Source organism: Rhinatrema bivittatum, chromosome 8, assembly GCF_901001135.1.
Source record: "Rhinatrema bivittatum chromosome 8, aRhiBiv1.1, whole genome shotgun sequence".
NCBI classification, from domain to species: domain Eukaryota; kingdom Metazoa; phylum Chordata; class Amphibia; order Gymnophiona; family Rhinatrematidae; genus Rhinatrema; species Rhinatrema bivittatum.
Window position 1 is genome coordinate 140,516,983 of NC_042622.1, and position 17,669 is coordinate 140,534,651.

The following is a 17,669-nucleotide window of genomic DNA, read 5'->3' on the forward strand; positions in this document are numbered from 1 at the left end:
ACACACATTTTTACCACCACATTGATGTGGAAGTTGTTTGCACCCAGTATTGTATGCCCATTTTTATAATGGACAATTGCAAGGAGCAGGATTGTTTCCACAGACTTATCACTGAAACCAAACCAGATGCAAGCAGATCACCAAGAGGGCCTGGCACTGGTTGAGTGATATCAACCTGAAGTCAACTCTTTCAGGTCGATCCAGTAAAGTGTGCTCCGTCGGAGCGCACTGTCACCCTGCTCTGGACGCGTGTTTTCCCTTACCCCTTATTCAGTAAGGGGAGGAAAACACGCGGCCCACCCGCGGCACCTAATAGCGCCCTCAACATGCAAATGCATGTTGATGGCCCTATTAGGTATTCCCGAGCGATCCAGTAAGTAAAATGTGCAGCCAAGCCGCACATTTTACTCTAAGAAATTAGCACCGCCCAAAGGTCGGCGCTAATTTCTTCCGGCGCCAGGGAAGTGCACAGAAAAGCAGTAAAAACTGCTTTTCTGTGCACCCTCCGACTTAATATCATAGCAATATTAAGTCGGAGGTCCCCAAAAGTATAAAAAAGTAAAAAAAAAAAAAAAAAAAAAATTTTGAATTCGGCCCGCGGCTGTCGGGCCGAAAACCGGACGCTCAATTTTGCCGGCGTCCGGTTTCCGAGCCCGTGGCTGTCAGCGGGCTCGAGAACCGACGCCGGCAAAATTGAGCGTCGGCTGTCAAACCCGCTGACAGCCGCCGCTCCAGGCCAAAAGGAGGCGCTAGGGACGCGCTAGTGTCCCTAGCGCCTCCTTTTCCTCGTTTGCACCGCGTCGCCTAATTTAAATACTGGATCGCGCGCACCGGCGAGGGGCCGGTGCGCGCGCCGGGAGAGCGGGCGTTAGTCCGCTCTCCCACGGACTTTACTGGATCGGGCTGTATGTTGGCTAGTGACATGGTTCCTTGTACCAAAATTACTGAGATAGACTTCACTGCATTCTGCATCACAATGAATAGAAAGCCACACAAGCAGTAAAAGCAAGTTTGCTTACCATAAATGGTGTTTCCGTAGATAGCAGGATGAATTAGCCATCCTGTCTGGGAAGCATTGTGACCCCAAGTAGGCAGAGTTTCCTCAGCTAATCACAGAGCTTTGACTCTGTACAGCTGCGCAGTGGTGTTCCTGCGCGATTCCCTCTCCTCTTCAGTTTCTTTGTAGCCAAGCGAAAGGTAAATTAAAAAGTATGTGTCCTCTGTGTGACTGTCTAGGGAGGAGGGAGGGAATGCATGACTAATTCATCCTGCTATCTATGGAAACACCGTTTACAGTAAGCAAACTTGCTTTTTCCTGTCGACACCAGCCTTCCATTAGCCATGCTGTCTGGGAGTCCCAAGCTCCCGGGTTGTGTCCGTGATTATATGTCCTGGAAGGTTTGGACAGCAACACTTGGAGTAGTAGACAGTCTCATACATTTTGAAGTGTTGATAAGACTGCTGTGCCTAGTGCTGCATCAGAGGTCATTTGTTGTTGTAGACAATAATGGGATGTAAAGGTGTGGATGGATGACCATGTTGCCGCTTTGCAGATATCAATCAATGGAACTTTGTTCAAGTGGGTAACTGATGCTGCTGTGGCACAGATCTGGTGCGCCTGAGGCTTGTTTTTAAGTTTGAAGGAACGTTTGTTGAAGCAAAATAGAATGCATTGTGATAACCAACTGGCGATAGTCCTCTTTGAAACAGGCTGGCCAGGATCATTTGGATTAAAGGAAAGGAACAGTTGAGAAGGTCTCGAAGTGGATTGGGTTCTTTGTTTATAGTAAGCCAGAGCTCTTTTACAGTCTAGGGAATGTAGAAGTTTCTCATGCTCATTCGCATGAGGCTTTGGCATGAAAATGGGCAGAGTAATGGTTTGATTGAGATGAAACACCAAGACCACCTTAGGTAGAAAGGGAGGGTGAGGGCGAAGAGACACTTTGTTGTGGTAGAATTCTAAATAAGGGGAGTAGTGAACCAAGGCCTGGGAGTTCACAGACTCTTCTTGCGGATGTGATGGCCACCAGGAAGACTGTTTTCCATGTCATGTATTTTATATGGCTGGTGTCTAATGGTTCAAAGGGAGGAAGCATTAGTTGTTCCAAAACCACGTTTAAGTCCCATGGCACCGGAGGTCGAAGCCATAACATGCCCTTCATGTATCTAGAGATTAAACGGATGATTTGAAATTGGTAGATCATTATGAGGGACATGAAATGCTGCTATAGCGCTGATACGAACTCGGACTGATGTGGTGGCTAAACCTGCATCAAAGTGTGTGCAGATATTGCAGCAGTTGAATTGCAGCAGCTGAAAAGGGATCTATATTCCTTGGTTTACACCAGTTTTGGTAGCAGTTCCATTTTCCAGTATAATTACGTCTGGTTGAAGGTTTCCTGGATGCAATAAGGATATCTTCTATCTGTGAAGGTAGGCCTAGGTGGTTTAATATTTGCCTTTCAATCTCCATGCCATGAGATGAAGCGAATGATGCAATGGATGGAGGAGAGAGCCCCCTTCTTGTGTTAAAAGATGTGGAAGGTTCTGCAGTGGTATTGGTGGGTGTATGGAAAGTCGCATTAGATACGCATACCACAGCTGTATCGGCCATGCTGGGGCGATGAGTATCATATCCACCACATCTTGAATGCATTTCTGAAGTGTCTGAGAAATCAGTGGAATGGGAGGGTAGGCATACATTAAGCCTAGTGTCCATTGAATGAGAAAGGCATCTGGGGCGAATCGTAGTTTGCTGGGAAAAATGGAGCAGAATGTCTGAACTTCTCTGTTGGTTTCCGTGGTGAAGAGGTCTATTGTGGGGAAACCCCACTGTTGGAAAACGTTTAATGCCATCTCTGGGTTTAAAGTCCATTCATGTGGATGAAATATTTGGCTTAGACGGTCTGCCATTACATTGTCGAGACCTGGAAGATAAGTGGCCTGGAGGGATACTTGGGCTTTGAGAGCCCAGTGAAGTATTCGAGTTGCTTCCCAACACAGAGTCCAGGAACCAGACCCTCCTTCCTTGTTTATGTAAAACATGACAACCTGGTTGTCGTTTCATACCATTAGATTTGATCCTTGGATTTGAGCAGAGAAAGTTTGAAGTTCCCTCCAAATGGCACGTAACTCTAGGAGATTGATTTGGTATGTAGTCTCTTGAGGTGTCCATAGACATTGAGTTTTCAGGTCACCTAGGTGGGCTCCCCAACCCTTCCTGGAGGCATACGTCGTAAGTGTGAGCTGATGAGGGGGTAACCGGAAGGGGGCGCCCAAGGATAGGCTGCTGGGAGAGAGCCACCAGCGAATGTCTTCTATCACTGAGTTGGTAATTCGAACCTTGCAGTTGAGGGGCTGTAGAAACTGTGACCACTGGGTCTTTAGGCCCCATTGTAAGCGTCACATTTGAAGTCTGGTGTAGGGAACCACATAGATGGCTTCCGCCATATGTCCTAGAAGCTGAAGAACTTGGCATGCGGATGCTTGGCTTTTGTTGAGTAGGCTATGAGCCAATGTTGTAAGAATTTGAATTCTGTCTTTGGGAAGGTAGGCTCTCTGTTCTACTGTATTGATGAGAACTCCTATGAATTGAAGAATTTGTGTAGGTTTTAGGTGTGACTTCTCGTAGTTGACGAGGAACCCCAGCGTTTGAAGACAGTTGATCGTGCGTAATGTATGTGCTCGTAGTGTAGACTGATCAAACGCTACTATTAACCAGTCGTCCAGATAAGGGAATATTTGAATCGAAAGTTGCCCGAGATGAGCCACCACCACTGCTAGGCATTTTGTGAATACCCTTGGGGCTGAGGATAGGCCAAAAGGAACTTTGTATTGGTAGTGTGTAATCTGAACTTGAAAACAGAGGTAACACCAAGAGGATGGGAGAATTGGGATATGGAGTACGCATCCATCAGGTCGATGGAACATAGCCAATCGTTGGGTTGTATTAGTGTTAAGATATTCTTGAGAGAGTCATCTTGAATTTCTCTTTCTGGATATGTTTGTTGAGTAGTCGTAAATCCAGAATGGGTCGGAGACACCCCCCCCCCCCCCCCCCCCGACTTCTTTGGAATAAGAAAGTATTGGGAATAGAATCCCTGATTCTGTTGTTGAAGAGGGATTATTTGTATAGAGCTTTGAATTTGCAGGTTGGCTAACTCTGCGTTGAGGGATACTGAGTAGGAGCATATTGTCCGTATTGGAGTAACATGAGGAAGGGAGGGAATGGATATGAAATTTAAAGGATAACCTTCCTTGATGATGTTGATCACCCACTGGTCTGATATAATGGATTCCCAAGTGCTTAGGAAAAATTGAAGGTGTCCTCTTATGAATTTTGGTGGTGGTGATGGCTCTATTGTCCTCGAAAAGACGGTGGCTGTTTCTGTTGAGGTGCAGGTGTTTGTTTTTGCTGTCTTTGTTGTCTAGATCTGCCCCTTGATGATGTAGTTTGGGATGGATTCCTAGGCGTAGCATAAGGCTGAGGTCTATATTGTGAATATGGCCTAGCGTATGGTCGTGAATAATACCGTCGACGCTACGAAGAATAAAACCTCTGCTGGGTTTTATGTGTATCGGAGGGTGTTGTAAGGGAGAGTACAGCCGCACTCTGCTCTTTCAAATGAGAAACTGTGTCCCCAAATTTGTCCCCAAAAAGACTGTCACCCCCGCATGGGATGTTGGCCAATTTTTCATGAACATCAGGCCAAATTGCACTCGCCTTAAGCCAAGCGAGGCATCTGGCCACTATGGCGGAAGCTCTTGCCGATGACTCGAAAGATTCATATATAGATCTGAGTAGATGTCGGAGACTCTCTTCTATGTCCAGAAAAGGCTGTGGGAGCGTGTTGTCCTCTGATAAACAAATTGGGCGTAGTTTTTGAAGAGATTCAAAAAGGTATTGCGTAGTATAAAATTGATGCTGTATCCTAGTCGCCAACATAGAGGAGTGGTATACTTTCTTTCCAAAGTCGTCTAGATGATGAAATGCTAAGAGAAATCAGGGAAGCTAACCAATTTGGCAGTGCAATAATAATGGGAGATTTCAATTACCCCAATATTGACTAGGTAAATGTAACATCAGGTCTTGCTAGAGACAAAGTTCCTAGATGTAATAAATGACTGCTTCATGGAGCAATTGGTTCAGGAACCAAACAAGAGAGGGAGCTATTTTAGATTTCATTCTTAGTGGAACGCAAGATTTGGTGAGAGAGGTAACGGGGCCACTTGGCAACAGTAATCATAACATGATCAAATTTAAGCTAATAACCGGAAGGGGGACAATAAGTAAATCTACAGCTCTAACACTAAACTTTCAAAAGGGAAACTGATAAAATGAGGAAAATAGTTAGAAAAAAACTGAAAGGTGCCGCTGCAAAGGTTAAAAGTGTTCAACAGGCATGGACATTGTTTAAAAATACAATCCTAGAAGCGCAGTCCATATGTATTCCATGCATTAAGAAAGGTGGAAGGAAAGCAAAACGATTACAGTCATGGCTAAAAGGTGAGGTAAAAGAGGCTATTTTAGCCAAAAAAAAACATCCTTCAAAAATTGGAAGAAGGATCCATCTGAAGAAAATAGGATAAAACATAGGCATTGTCAAGTTAAGTGTAAAACATTGATAAGACAGGCGAAGAGAGAATTTGAAATGAAGTTGGCCACAGAGGCAAAAACTCATAAAAACGTTTTTAAATATATCCAAAGCAAGAAACCTGTGAGGGAGTCAGTTGGACCATTAGATGACCGAGGAGTTCAAGGGGCTCTTAGGAAAGATAAGGCCATTGCAGAAAGACTAAACAAATTCTTTGCTTCCGTGTTTACTAATGAGGATGTTGGGGAGATACCAGTTCTAGAGATGGTTTTCAGGGGTGATGAGTCAGACAACCTGAACCAATTCACTGTGAACCTGGAAGATGTAGTAGGCCAGATTGACAAACTAAAGAGTAGCAAATCACCTGAACCGAATGGTATGCATCCTAAGATACTGAAGGAACTCAAAAATGAAATTTCTGATCTATTAGTTAAAATTTGTAACCTATCATTAAAATCATCCTTTGTACCTGAAGACTGGAGGGTGGCCATTGTAACCCCAATATTTAAAAAGGGCTCCCGGGGAGATCCAGGTAACTATAGACCAGTGAGCCTGACTTCAGTGCCAGGAAAAATATAGAAAGACATGGTTTAATGGAACACAGTCAACATGGATTTACCCAAGGGAAGTCTTGCCTAACAAATCTGTCTCATTTTTTTGAAGGGGTTAATAAACATGTGGATAAAAGTGAACCAGTAGATGTAGTGTATTTGGATTTTCAGAAGGTGTATGACAAAGTCCGTCATGAGAGGCTTCTAAGGAAACTAAAAAGTCATGGGACAGGAGGCGATGTCCTTTCGTGGATTTCAAACTGGTTAAAAGACAGGAAACAGAGCGTAGGATTAAATGGTCAATTTTCTCAGTGGAAAAGGGTAAACAGTGGAGTGCCTCCAGGATCTGTACTTGGACCGGTGCTTTTCTATATATAGAGATCTGGAAAGGAATATGACGAGTAAGGTTATCAAATTTGTGGATAATATAAAATTATTCAGAGTAGTTAAATCACAAGCAGATTGTGATACATTACAGGAGGACCTTACAAGACTGGAAGATTGGGCATCCAAATGGCAGATGAAATTTAATGTGGACAAGTGCAAGGTGTTGCATACAGGGAAAAATAACCCTTGCTGTAGTTACACGATGTTAGGTTCCATATTATTATTATTATTATTATTTATTTGTTATTGTTTAAAATGTAAACCAAATTGATCAATAATTTTGTTATTGGAAAGTCGGTATAGAAAAATGCTAAATAAATAAATAAATATTAGGAGCTCCCACCCAGGAAAAAGATCTAGGCATCATAGTGGATAATACTTTAAAATCGTCGGCTCAGTGTGCTGCAGCAGTCAAAAAAACAAACAATGTTAGGAATTATTAGCAAGGGAATGGTTAAAAAAACAGAAAATGTCATAATGCCTCTATATCGTTCCATGGTGAGACCGCACCTTGAATACTGTGTACAGTTCTGGTCGCCGCATCTCAAAAAAGATAAAGTTGCGATAGAGAAGGTACGGAGTAGGACAACCAAAATGATAAAGGGGATGGAACAGCTCTCCTATGAGGAAAGACTGAAGAGGTTAGGACTGTTCAGCTTGGAGAAGTGACGGCTGAGGGGGGATATGATAGAGGTCTTTAAGATCATGAGAGGTCTTGAACGAGTAGATGTGAATCGGTTATTTACACTTTCAAATAATAGAAGGACTAGGGGGCATTCCATGAAGTTAGCAAGTAGCACATTTAAGACTAATCGGAGAAAATTATTTCACTCAATGCACAATAAAGCTCTGGAATTTGTTGCCAGAGGATGTGGTTAGTGCAGTTAGTGTAGCTGGGTTCAAAAAAGGTTTGGATAAGTTCTTGGAGGAGAAGTCCATTAATGGCTATTAATCAAGTTTACTTAGGGAATAGCCACTGCTATTAATTGCATCAGTAGCATGGGATCTTCTTAGTATTTGGGTAATTGCCAGGTTCTTGTGGCCTGGTTTGGCCTCTGTTGGAAACAGGATGCTGGGCTTGATGGACCCTTGGTCTGACCCAGCATGGCAATTTCTTATGTTCTTAGGCATTTATTTTCACGGTCCGGTGGTGCGTTAGAATGTAATTTAGTACGCTTTGCCTTTGATAAAGCTGACTTGACCACAATGGGGTTATAAGAAAGCTGAGAAGTTTCATAAATGGTTGAGTTACGCATTTTATATTTGATATTTATTTTTCTGGAGGTTGCTGTTGTTGAAAAAGGTGTGTTCCAGATTTTTAGCAGGATGTTATCTAGGACCGAATGCAGTGGGTAAAACAGTCGGCTCAGGAGGAGCTTCAAAGATTTTTTAGGATCCCCATTATTTCCGCCCTGGGATCAGGAACCTTTCCCATTTCAACTTGAAGGAGGTTACCTACTTTTTCAATAAATTTTGCATTGGTCAGGTCCTCTGGGGGAGAATATGGCTCCGGTAGGCCTTCCGGCGGGTCAGATGGCATTTCCTGTCGAAGAGTTTGAGGAATAGGTCGATATGTTCTATGTTTGGGTCCAGTGGTTCAATACCTGGTGATGGAGGCAGGGAATCATGAGAGGAACCCGTGGGTGGTACCTGTTTTGACTGCTCTAGATCCTTAAAGAAGGAACTTAAAACTTCAGAAATTTTAATCATCGCAGATGCTGCTAAGGTACCTTGAGGAGGGATGTGTAGCCGTGTCTTAGAGGCTTTTGTTGGAATGGCAGCCAACAAGATTTCCTCAGGCGATGTCCTTTTGAGCTGGGTCCTTGGTTGAATGACCGGAGACGGTCGAAAACGTTTAATTAAAGGAATCTGTAATGACCTGGATCTATAATGGACCGAGATACAGAGGAGAGACTAGAAAAGGAACGCTCACTCACTGGTGTCTGAACTGAACAGTGGGATTCTGGAGCAGATAGATTCTCCATATCAATATCTGGACTTATACTGGAGGCCTGTAGGGAGTCCTGAGAATGTTTCCTTTTTTCTGTTCTTTTTCTTGAGGATTGCGTTGATGAATGTGTTTGATGCGTCGTATGAGGACGATTTCTTTAACATTTTGCTTCGGTGGCACATCATGCTTCTTTTTTGCGCCGTGTATCAATAATGCATCGTGTGCCAATCCCTGCGCCATTGATGCGCCGTGCGCAGATCCATGTGATTTCGATGCGCCGTGCGCCGTTGATGCACTATGCATCTTAAATGCATCGTGTGCCCACTTTGTCAGCGCTGAAGAATGGGGCCGACCCGACCCAGAAGCCTAAGACCCAGACGACGCATCTCCCGATCCCTTTTGTCCATGGTACTGCTGCTGGAGCCCCAGCTCGTTTAGAAGGCCTTAAGGGTGTATGAAACCCTGGCCCAGTACTGGACACGACACGCTTCAATTCAGAGGGTACTAGGGAGGAAGCCCTTTCAACGTGGGCCTTACCCTTCTTCACCGGTCCCGGCGAAGAATGTGCTGACGTCAGTGGGGCATATGAGCCCATCCTTAGTTGCTCCATCTTGGCTGCCCACTGATGCCGGGCCCGCGGAGACATGCAGCCAGTCTCTACACGACGCTTGGTCGTGATCTGGGCCTAAGCAAATGTAGCAATAGTTATGTGTTGTGTCCGGTCTCAGACAGCTTCGACCTTTGTGCCTCACCTTTTTCTCTGCTCTCCCCGCCAGCCTTGGGAAGATGGCTACCGCCGAGTCTGCAAACCGCTCTCTCCGGGGTCCCCGGAACGGCTATGGCAAAGCCTCACACCATGTTACTCTCCTAAGGGCCTCCTAGGGTGCGTGCCCGCATGCACGCCACCCACGTCTTTATCCACGTCATGGCGGGAACCTCGGGGGCATCCCCCTCGAGTGACGTCATGCCATTCGGGTATTTAGCCTGCCCTTGTTTGCTAGCTCATCGAGTTAGCAAGGATTGGATTTGCCTCTGGCCTGAGCTCTCTGCCACTTCCGTGCTGCCGCTGGAAGCTCTCTCTGCTCTTCGGGGTAATTCTCTAACCTGGGTACCCGCTCCTCGGGGGCTCTTTGCTTTCTTTCATGTGCCTTACTGGGATCAGGTACTCACTCCTTGAGGGACTGCTCTCCCTGCATCTGTGCCTGTAACCAACTACTTCTGCCTGCTGGAATCGTCACCATACACCTACCAACTTAGTGAGTAATCTAACTTTGTCAGTCTGTCTCATTTACAGCTCTGCTGCACTGGGAACCTGCAACCAGACTTCCCGATACCATCTCAGTGAGACGGGTCTCCTCTGCTGAGGATCCCTGGCCTGCTATCTCTGGATTGCCTCACTACTGCCACCTCTGGTGAAACACATCAGCTGTATAATAAAAGACAAATCTCTGTGTTGGTGCGTCCTGAGTCTAGCCCAGTACTGTGGCTCCTCACAGGGTTCCTCCCTGTGGGCATGGTCATCTCCACAGTACCCAAGAATCCACTCAAACCATAACATTATGTCCATCAGTGATGGACATAATTTTGCCACATTGACAGTATTTGAAGCCGGATGGCTTCGGAGCCATCTAGGATGAAAAATTGAGAGAAAAAATGCAAAAAAAAAAATTGCCGAAAATAATTCCTGTGAGGAAAAAAGTAGCTTGAGGAAAAAACCCTGCGTGTGATCAGCTCGCAGAAAAAGAAGAAACTGAAGAGGAGGGGGAATCGTGCGGGAACACCAGAGTCAAAGCTCTGTGATTAGCTGAGGAAACTCCACCTACTTGGGGTCGCAACGCTTCCCAGACAGCATGACTAATTCAGCCTTGCTATCGACGGGAAACACAAACATATCTTGCATCCACGGTTGAGTTTTGGAGAAGTGTGAAAGAGTTGATCAGTACACCCATTAGCTGGTACTCTGAACCACAAAAGGTAATTGACAGAGCCAACAAAATGTGTTCAACACTTTAGTAACCTGTCCCTGTGTGAAAGGTAGGGTTTGCCTCAGAACTGGCACAAATGGAGCAAAGCCCTTCTCAATAATAAGAGTCCATAAAGTCAGTAGCATCACCCAAGGGAGCCCACAGGAGCCAAGGCTCCAGTCATTGCCACTTTGAAGCCTATACGTCACAACAACCAAGTCCTCCACAGCCAGCTGAGCAGTGAGGCCTCCACCTGAGAATACTCTTTCAATCTAAGTGCTTCAGGGGAGCAAGTTTTCCTATTTATTTAAAACATTTATGGGCTGCAGCAATCCAATGTTCTTGGCAGCTTACATAAGAGCATATATAAATACATGAAATAAAAATAAAAAGACCGTAAACCTGCCACTGTAGTTTGAATCATAAAATAACTACACACTATTGTACAACATATAAAAACTAGATCTTTATTAATGGAGAGATTACTTACCTGATAATCTCGTTTTCCTTAGTGTAGACAGATGGACTCATAACGAATGGGTATAGTGTGCTCGTGCTAGCAGTTGGAGATGGATCTGACGTCAGCACGTAGTACATATATCCCTGCAGGAAGTGCAGACGCTCAGTAATCTTCCTTGCAAAAGCATTATGGATATATGTGTGACTGACCGATTAACTGAACATGATTAACCTGACCGATTGACAGTAGCTGGAGACCGCCAGTGTTCTCAATCGGAAGGAGTTGACACCCGGCAGGATGGATGTCCTATGTAAGGAAACATGGCTTACCTTGAAACAGTGAATCCCCATATATATCGGCAGCCGGGCGGGATGCTGAGTCCATCTGCCTACACTAAGGAAAACGAGATTATCAGGTAGGTAATCTCTCCATTTCCTAGCGTGTAGCAGATGGACTCATAACGAATGGGATGTACAAAAGCTACTCCCGGACTGGGTGGTAGGCTGCCCGAGGTACGTTTAGGATTGCCCTTGCAAATGCTGTGTCCTCCCTGGCCTGGATGTCCAGACTGTAGAATCTGGAGAAGGTATGGATGGAGGACCACGTTGCCGCTTTACATATCTCTGCAGGCGACAGCATCCTAGCTTCTGCCCAGGAGGCCGCTTGTGCTCTGGTAGAGTGAGCCTTGACTCGTAGAGGTGGTGGTTTTCCCGCTTCTACGTAGGCCGCCTTGATAACTTCTTTGATCCAGCGAGCAATAGTCGCCCGTGAGGCCGCTTCTCCTTGCCTCTTCCCACTGTGAAGGACGAACAGGTGGTCCCGTCTTTCGTACTGTTTCTGACATTTCCAGGTATCTGGACAGCAGCCTGCCGATGTCTAGATGATGCAGTTTTCGACCTGCTTCCGATTTCTTCAACCCTTCCATGGTTGGCAAGGATATGGTTTGGTTGAGGTGGAAGTGTGCGACTACTTTGGGTAAGAAGGAAGGAACTGTGCGAAGATGGATAGCCCCTAGGGTGATTCTGAGAAACGGATCGCGGCAGGACAGCGCTTGTAGCTCTGAGATGCGGTGTGCTGAGCATACGGCCAGCAAGAACACCATCTTCAAGGTTAACAAACGGAGGGACAGGCCTCGGAGGGGTCTGAAGGTGGGTCCCGCTAGGAATTCCAAAACTAGGTTGAGGTTCCACAGGGGCACTGGCCATTTCAGTGGTGGGCGAATGTGTTTGACTCCTTTCAGGAAACGTGAAACGTCTGGGTGTGTGGCAATGCTGTTGCTGTCACACCTGGGGACGTAGCAGGATAGCGCTGCAACCTGAACCTTGATTGAATTGAGGGACAGACCCTTCTGAAGCCCATCTTGCAGGAAATCCAAAATTATGGGGATTTTAGCGGCATGTGGATTGGTGCTGCGAGTTTCGCACCAGGCTTCAAATACTCTCCAGATCCTTATATAAGTTAGTGATGTGGAGAACTTGCGTGCTCGGAGGAGTGTGTCTATTAACGGCCCCGAGTATCCCCTTTTCTTCAGTCGAGCCCTTTCAATGGCCAGACCGTAAGAGAGAATTGAGCTGGATTCTCGTGGAGGATGGGACCTTGTCGCAGCAGGTCCCTGTGAGGGGGCAGGGGTAGAGGATCCCCTGCCAGTAGTCTTTTCATGTCTGCATACCAGGGTCTTCTTGGCCAGTCCAGGGCCACCAGAAGAACTAGGCCTCTGTGCCGCTGAATCTTGTGTATAATGGAGCCCAGCAGGGGCCATGGGGGAAAGGCATAGAGCAGGATCCCCTGAGGCCATGGCTGCACCAGGGCGTCGATCCTGTGGGATAGAGGATCTCGCCTGCGACTGAAGTATCTGGGTACTTGAGCATTGGACCTGTCCGCTAGTAGGTCCATGCCCGGAGTCCCCCACTGATCCACAATCATCTGGAAGGCCGTGGATGACAGCTTCCATTCCCCTGGGTTTAGGCTTTCTCTGCTGAGGAAGTCTGACGTGGTGTTGTCCTTCCCGGCGATGTGGATGGCGGAGATGTCCTGGAGATTTGCTTCTGCCCAAGCCATCAGGGGGGCTATTTCTAAGGATACCTGTCGGCTTCAGGTTCCGCCCTGTCAGTTGATGTATGCCACCATGGTGGCATTGTCCGACATCACTCTGACTGCCTTGTTTCAAAGTCTGTGTGTAAATCGCAGGCAGGCTACCCTGACTGCCCGTGCCTCTAGTCTGTTGATGTTCCACCCCGACTCTTCTCTGTTCCACTGCCCTTGGGTGGTTAGCTCTTCGCAGTGTGCCCCCCAGCCGCTCAGGCTGGCATCTGTAGTGAGCAGGGTCCAGGTTGAGGAGGACATTTTTGACCCCCGGCTCGTGTGGCTGGGCTGCAGCCACCACCGTAACTGATTCCGTACTCTGGCCGGTAGAGGTAGATGCACGGTGTAGTTCTGCAATCGTGGGCTCCACCGAGATAGGAGGGGGCGTTGTAACAGTCTCATATGAGCCCGTGCCCATGGTACTACCTTCCAGAGTGGACGCCATTAGGCCGAGGACCTGTAGGTAATCCCAAGCTGTGGGCCGGGTGGTGCTCAGCAGAGTCTGTAAACGATTCCGGAGGTTTGATCTCCTCTTGGAGGTCAGGTTGACTGTCTCCCTGGGTGTCGAATCGGACTCCTAGGTATTCCAGCGACTGCGCAGGCTGTAGGGAACTCTTGTTTATGTTGACTACCCATCCTAGGCTTTCCAGAAGAGATATAACACTGTTGGTTGCCCGGTGGCTCTCCTCCGGTGACTTTGCCCTGATCAGCCAATCTTCTAGGTAGGGATGGACAAGAATTCCTTCCTTCCTGAGTGATGCCGCCACCACTACTATTACTTTGGTAAAGGTCCGCGGCGCAGTGGCTAACCCGAAGGATAAAGCCCGGAACTGAAAGTGTTGTTTCAGGACTTTGAAGCGTAAGAAGCGCTGGTGATCCCGATGGATTGGGATATGCAAGTAGGTCTCTGACAGATCCAGGGATGTTAGATACTCCCCTGGCTGTATTGCACTTCGGACTGAACGCAGAGTTTCCATGTGAAATCCTGGGACTTTTAAGTGCCGGTTGACTGACTTGAGGTCCAGGACGGGTCTGAAGGTGCCCCCCTTCTTGGGTACGATGAAATAAATGGAGCAATGCCCAGAATTTATCTCCCATGCAGGCACTGGGATTATGGCTTTTAGGGACAGGAGCCTCCACAAGGTAGCTTCCAGTGCCGCCCTCTTGAGGGGTGGACAAGGAGATTCCACAAACATGTCCGGAGGGGGATGAAGGAAGTCCAAGTAATACCCTTCTCAGATGATGGCGAGGACCTACTGGTCCGAAGTAATCTCGACCCATCTGCGGGGCGCTGGTTCCTCCTTAACTTGTCTTCTGGTAGACGGGGTAATGGAGAGGCGCCCCATTTGTTAGCCAGTTTCTCGAGGTTGCTGCCGAACAGGAGGGATCCCTTAAAGGGCATTCTTGTAAGGCGCGTCTTGGAGGAGGAGTCGGCCGACCAATTTCGTAGCCAGAGCTGTCTCCTGGCTGCCACTGAGGATGACACTCCCTTGGCTGCCGTACGAATTAAGTCGGAGGCAGCGTCAGTGAGGAATGAAAGAGCTGATTCCATTTCTTATCCCGGGGTGTTGTTCCTGGCTTGTGATAAACAGGAACACGTCACCATGGTGCAGCAGGTCGCGATTCGTAGAGACATGGCTGCCACCTCGAAGGCTTGTTTCAGAATGGTGTCCAGGCGCCGGTCATGTGCATCCTTTGAGGGCCGCCCCTCCCTCCAGTGGAATGGTGGTGCGCGTCACAACTGCGCAAACTATGGCGTCTACCTTGGGGCATGCCAGCAGCTCCTTGGTTGCCGGGTCCAGGGGGTACATGCTAGACAAGGCCCGACCCCCTTTGAATAAGGCCTCCGGCGCATTCCACTCCAGATCGATTAGCTGCTGTGCTGCTTGAAGGAGGGGAAAATGGTGAGCCGTTTGACGAAGGCCCTCTAGCAGGGGGTTCATTCTAGGTTCCCCTGGGGTGCCTTGGCCCGGGATAGCCAGCTCCGACAGGCATTAAGAGACCAGGTCTGGGAGATCCTCCTTAAGAAAGAAGCGTCTCATGATTCGATACGGCTCTATCCCCGAGGGAAGTTCTCCCTGCTCGGGAAGCTTGCCTTCTTCCTCAGAGCAATCTGAATCCCCATAAGTGGGGCTTCCGGGTGGCCGTGCTTAGGTCTAGAGGGTCCAGGGGCAGGGTCATCCGGTACGTATGGGTCCGTTCGGGGATCAGACTGCATTTTGACAAAGGCGTGAATCCCCTTGAATAATTCCACCCAGGAGAGCGAAGCAGGTTCAAGCCTTAGGGGCACCAGGTCTGTAGGGTTCCCCGGCTGCTCACCTCGGCCTACTAGGTCCGGGGTGAGCAGGAACTGGAGGAACTGGAGGAACTGGAAATTAATCTGGGCTGGGACCGGCCCTGGCCTGGAATTCCCAGGGCCTCCTCACATTAGGCACATAGGGAGTCTGCTTCCTCTCTCTGTGTGGCTCTGAGGTGGCATGCTGAGCAGAGGCCTAGAGCTCTTATGCCTGATTCTGGAGGTGCCGGCTCTGTGGACGCATGGGCTCTCATACGCTCCATCGCGTCTGTTATCTCTATGCGCCGGTACGCTCCCAGCCGAAAGTATGCGCCTTGTAATATGCGCGCCGATCAACGTGCGCCCATCAACGTGCGCCCAAATACTTTCGGGCGCCTAACATTCGCGCCCGTTGCCTGTGCGCTTAGTCTGGACACTAGGTCGAGGCGGCGAACCAGGGCAGATGGAGACTGTCGAGCAGGCAGGCAAAATGGCGGGCTTCCACGTAGGCCGACCCCGCTAATCCTCGCTCTTCGGAGACCAGCAAAAGTAAAGATGTACGCCTTACCTGATCTTCGGCGCTTCCCGGCTGCGACCCAGGCGGTCTCCGGCTGCGGGGGGAGAGGGTGATTACTGTCACCGCCGCGCTCGAGGAAGTGCACCCGTTGCCTCTAAGCCGCGCCCGAACTCGTCTCGCTCGGGGGCCAAGTCCTCACCGCGAACGGATCGGGACTGAGGCTGCCTCTATGCCACGCCCGAGCCCTTCTCACTCGGGGGGCTAGGTCCCTGCCGTGATTCGGCCACCGGACCGAGGCTTTCACCTCCGAGGGACCACGGAAATCACCTCGGGAAACTTAACTGGGGGAGGGACCAGAGGGTATCACCGCAGGAGTGCGGGGCTCGTCTTCAGGTAGGATCCTTCTATGAATTTGGAAGAACGCTCAGCGAGCGTGAGGTAGCTCCAAACTGCTTTGGAGACGGAAATTACTGAGCGTTTGCACTTCCTACAGGGGTATATGTACTACGTGCTGACGTCAGATCAGTCTCCAACTGCTAGCACGAGCACACTATACCCATTCGTTATGAGTCCATCTGCTACACACTAGGAAAGCTTGTGTTTTGATAAAAGTCCAAAAGCTTCCCTGAAGAGATAGGTTTTAGCTGCTTTTTAAAAGACTAGAAACACCTGATGCAGGTTATATGACCCAAACATATTTCCATTAAAACTTTTGAGACCTATACTAAAAAGCATGCATAGCAATGTTCCCTTAAGCGTCCTGTGCTTTCTAGTATCATAGTGTTTACTTGAGAAACTTGAGAGAACATGTGACAATAGTTTTTTCTTCACATCATGAAGACCCCAGATTATATGGGTTAAAACAAAATTTGTAAATACTAAGTTGGTTAATTCCTGAATATAAAATAATCTGGAAATAAATTGCTTTTGTTGTTTCAGCACTCACCAAATTGAACAGCTCAATGGTCAGTCCCAAATAGTGGTGTAGAGCCAAGAAAGTCACCCTTTGGAGCCTCACCATGATGATCTAAGAGCAACAGCCAAAGGAAAACAAAAACACAGACCGATGAATATGCCCTCAAACCACAAACTTGAAATAAGAGATGTTTTATTTCATTAATAAATGAAAGGTGGGGCCAAGCATTACCTGCACCATCCTGACAAGAGTTTCAGGGTACTTCTGAAACACATCCTGAAATGCATTTGCTGGGAGCTGCAGTATAGTGGAGTTGACCGCTGCTCGAGCTGAAACAGTTTTAAATGGTTTAGGATGACCCTAAAAAAAAAAAAATTAAAAAAAATCAAGCGTTAAACATAATCAGTTTTACTTTTTTCAAATTGTGTCTAGTCTCCAAAGATCATCCCATCTTACTGAGTGACCTGTTCTTTCTTCCCTCCCAGGCAGGTGCTGCTCTTCTCCCATTACTTGGCCCTGCTCCATTCAAACACAGGAAGGGAAGCTCACTAGTAGCAAGGAGTCCCCCTAGATTCGCTGCCTCGCTCCCAAATCTGATAAAGTAGATCAGGAATAATTACATGAAATTGTTAGAAATTAGTAAAAAGTTCCATTTTACTTTATTTAAAAAAAAAAACCCTGAATTTATTTTGAATTCAGCCAAGTTTTCAGTAGCTGGTTTCAACAGTCCATTTGACATTACTATTAAAGTAGCAAAATTCAATGCATTCAATATCCTCTTTTCTATTTTCAAAGAAAATCAGACAAAACAATATTAATTTACTCTGTGCTGCCAGTGTCTTGTACTGCTCTGGAGCGCATATCCACAGTGGAAATGAAACACTACATGGGCCTGTCTCTTCACTCTCGCACTGGTGGAATCTGGAAAGCCTGCGTTATTGAAGTTGGCCCCCAGTCACAATTTCTATAAAA

General features: G+C 47.4%; 1 protein-coding gene across 9 annotated transcripts in view; it reads right to left on the reverse strand.

Moving 5' to 3' along the window:
- PNPLA7 (patatin like phospholipase domain containing 7) overlaps nucleotides 1-17,669 on the reverse strand; it is a 668,718-nt gene that overhangs the window by 552,348 nt on the left and 98,701 nt on the right. For all 9 annotated transcript variants that reach the window (XR_003858427.1, XM_029614471.1, XM_029614468.1 and 6 more), the window contains 2 exons: nucleotides 16,929-17,057; nucleotides 16,728-16,808 (listed from right to left, as the gene is read on the reverse strand). Coding sequence is in view for 8 of the 9 variants with exons in the window: in XM_029614471.1 (XP_029470331.1) it covers nucleotides 16,728-16,808; nucleotides 16,929-17,057 (210 nt within the window). In the remaining variant the exon portion in view is untranslated. The remainder of the gene's footprint in view (nucleotides 1-16,727; nucleotides 16,809-16,928; nucleotides 17,058-17,669) is intronic.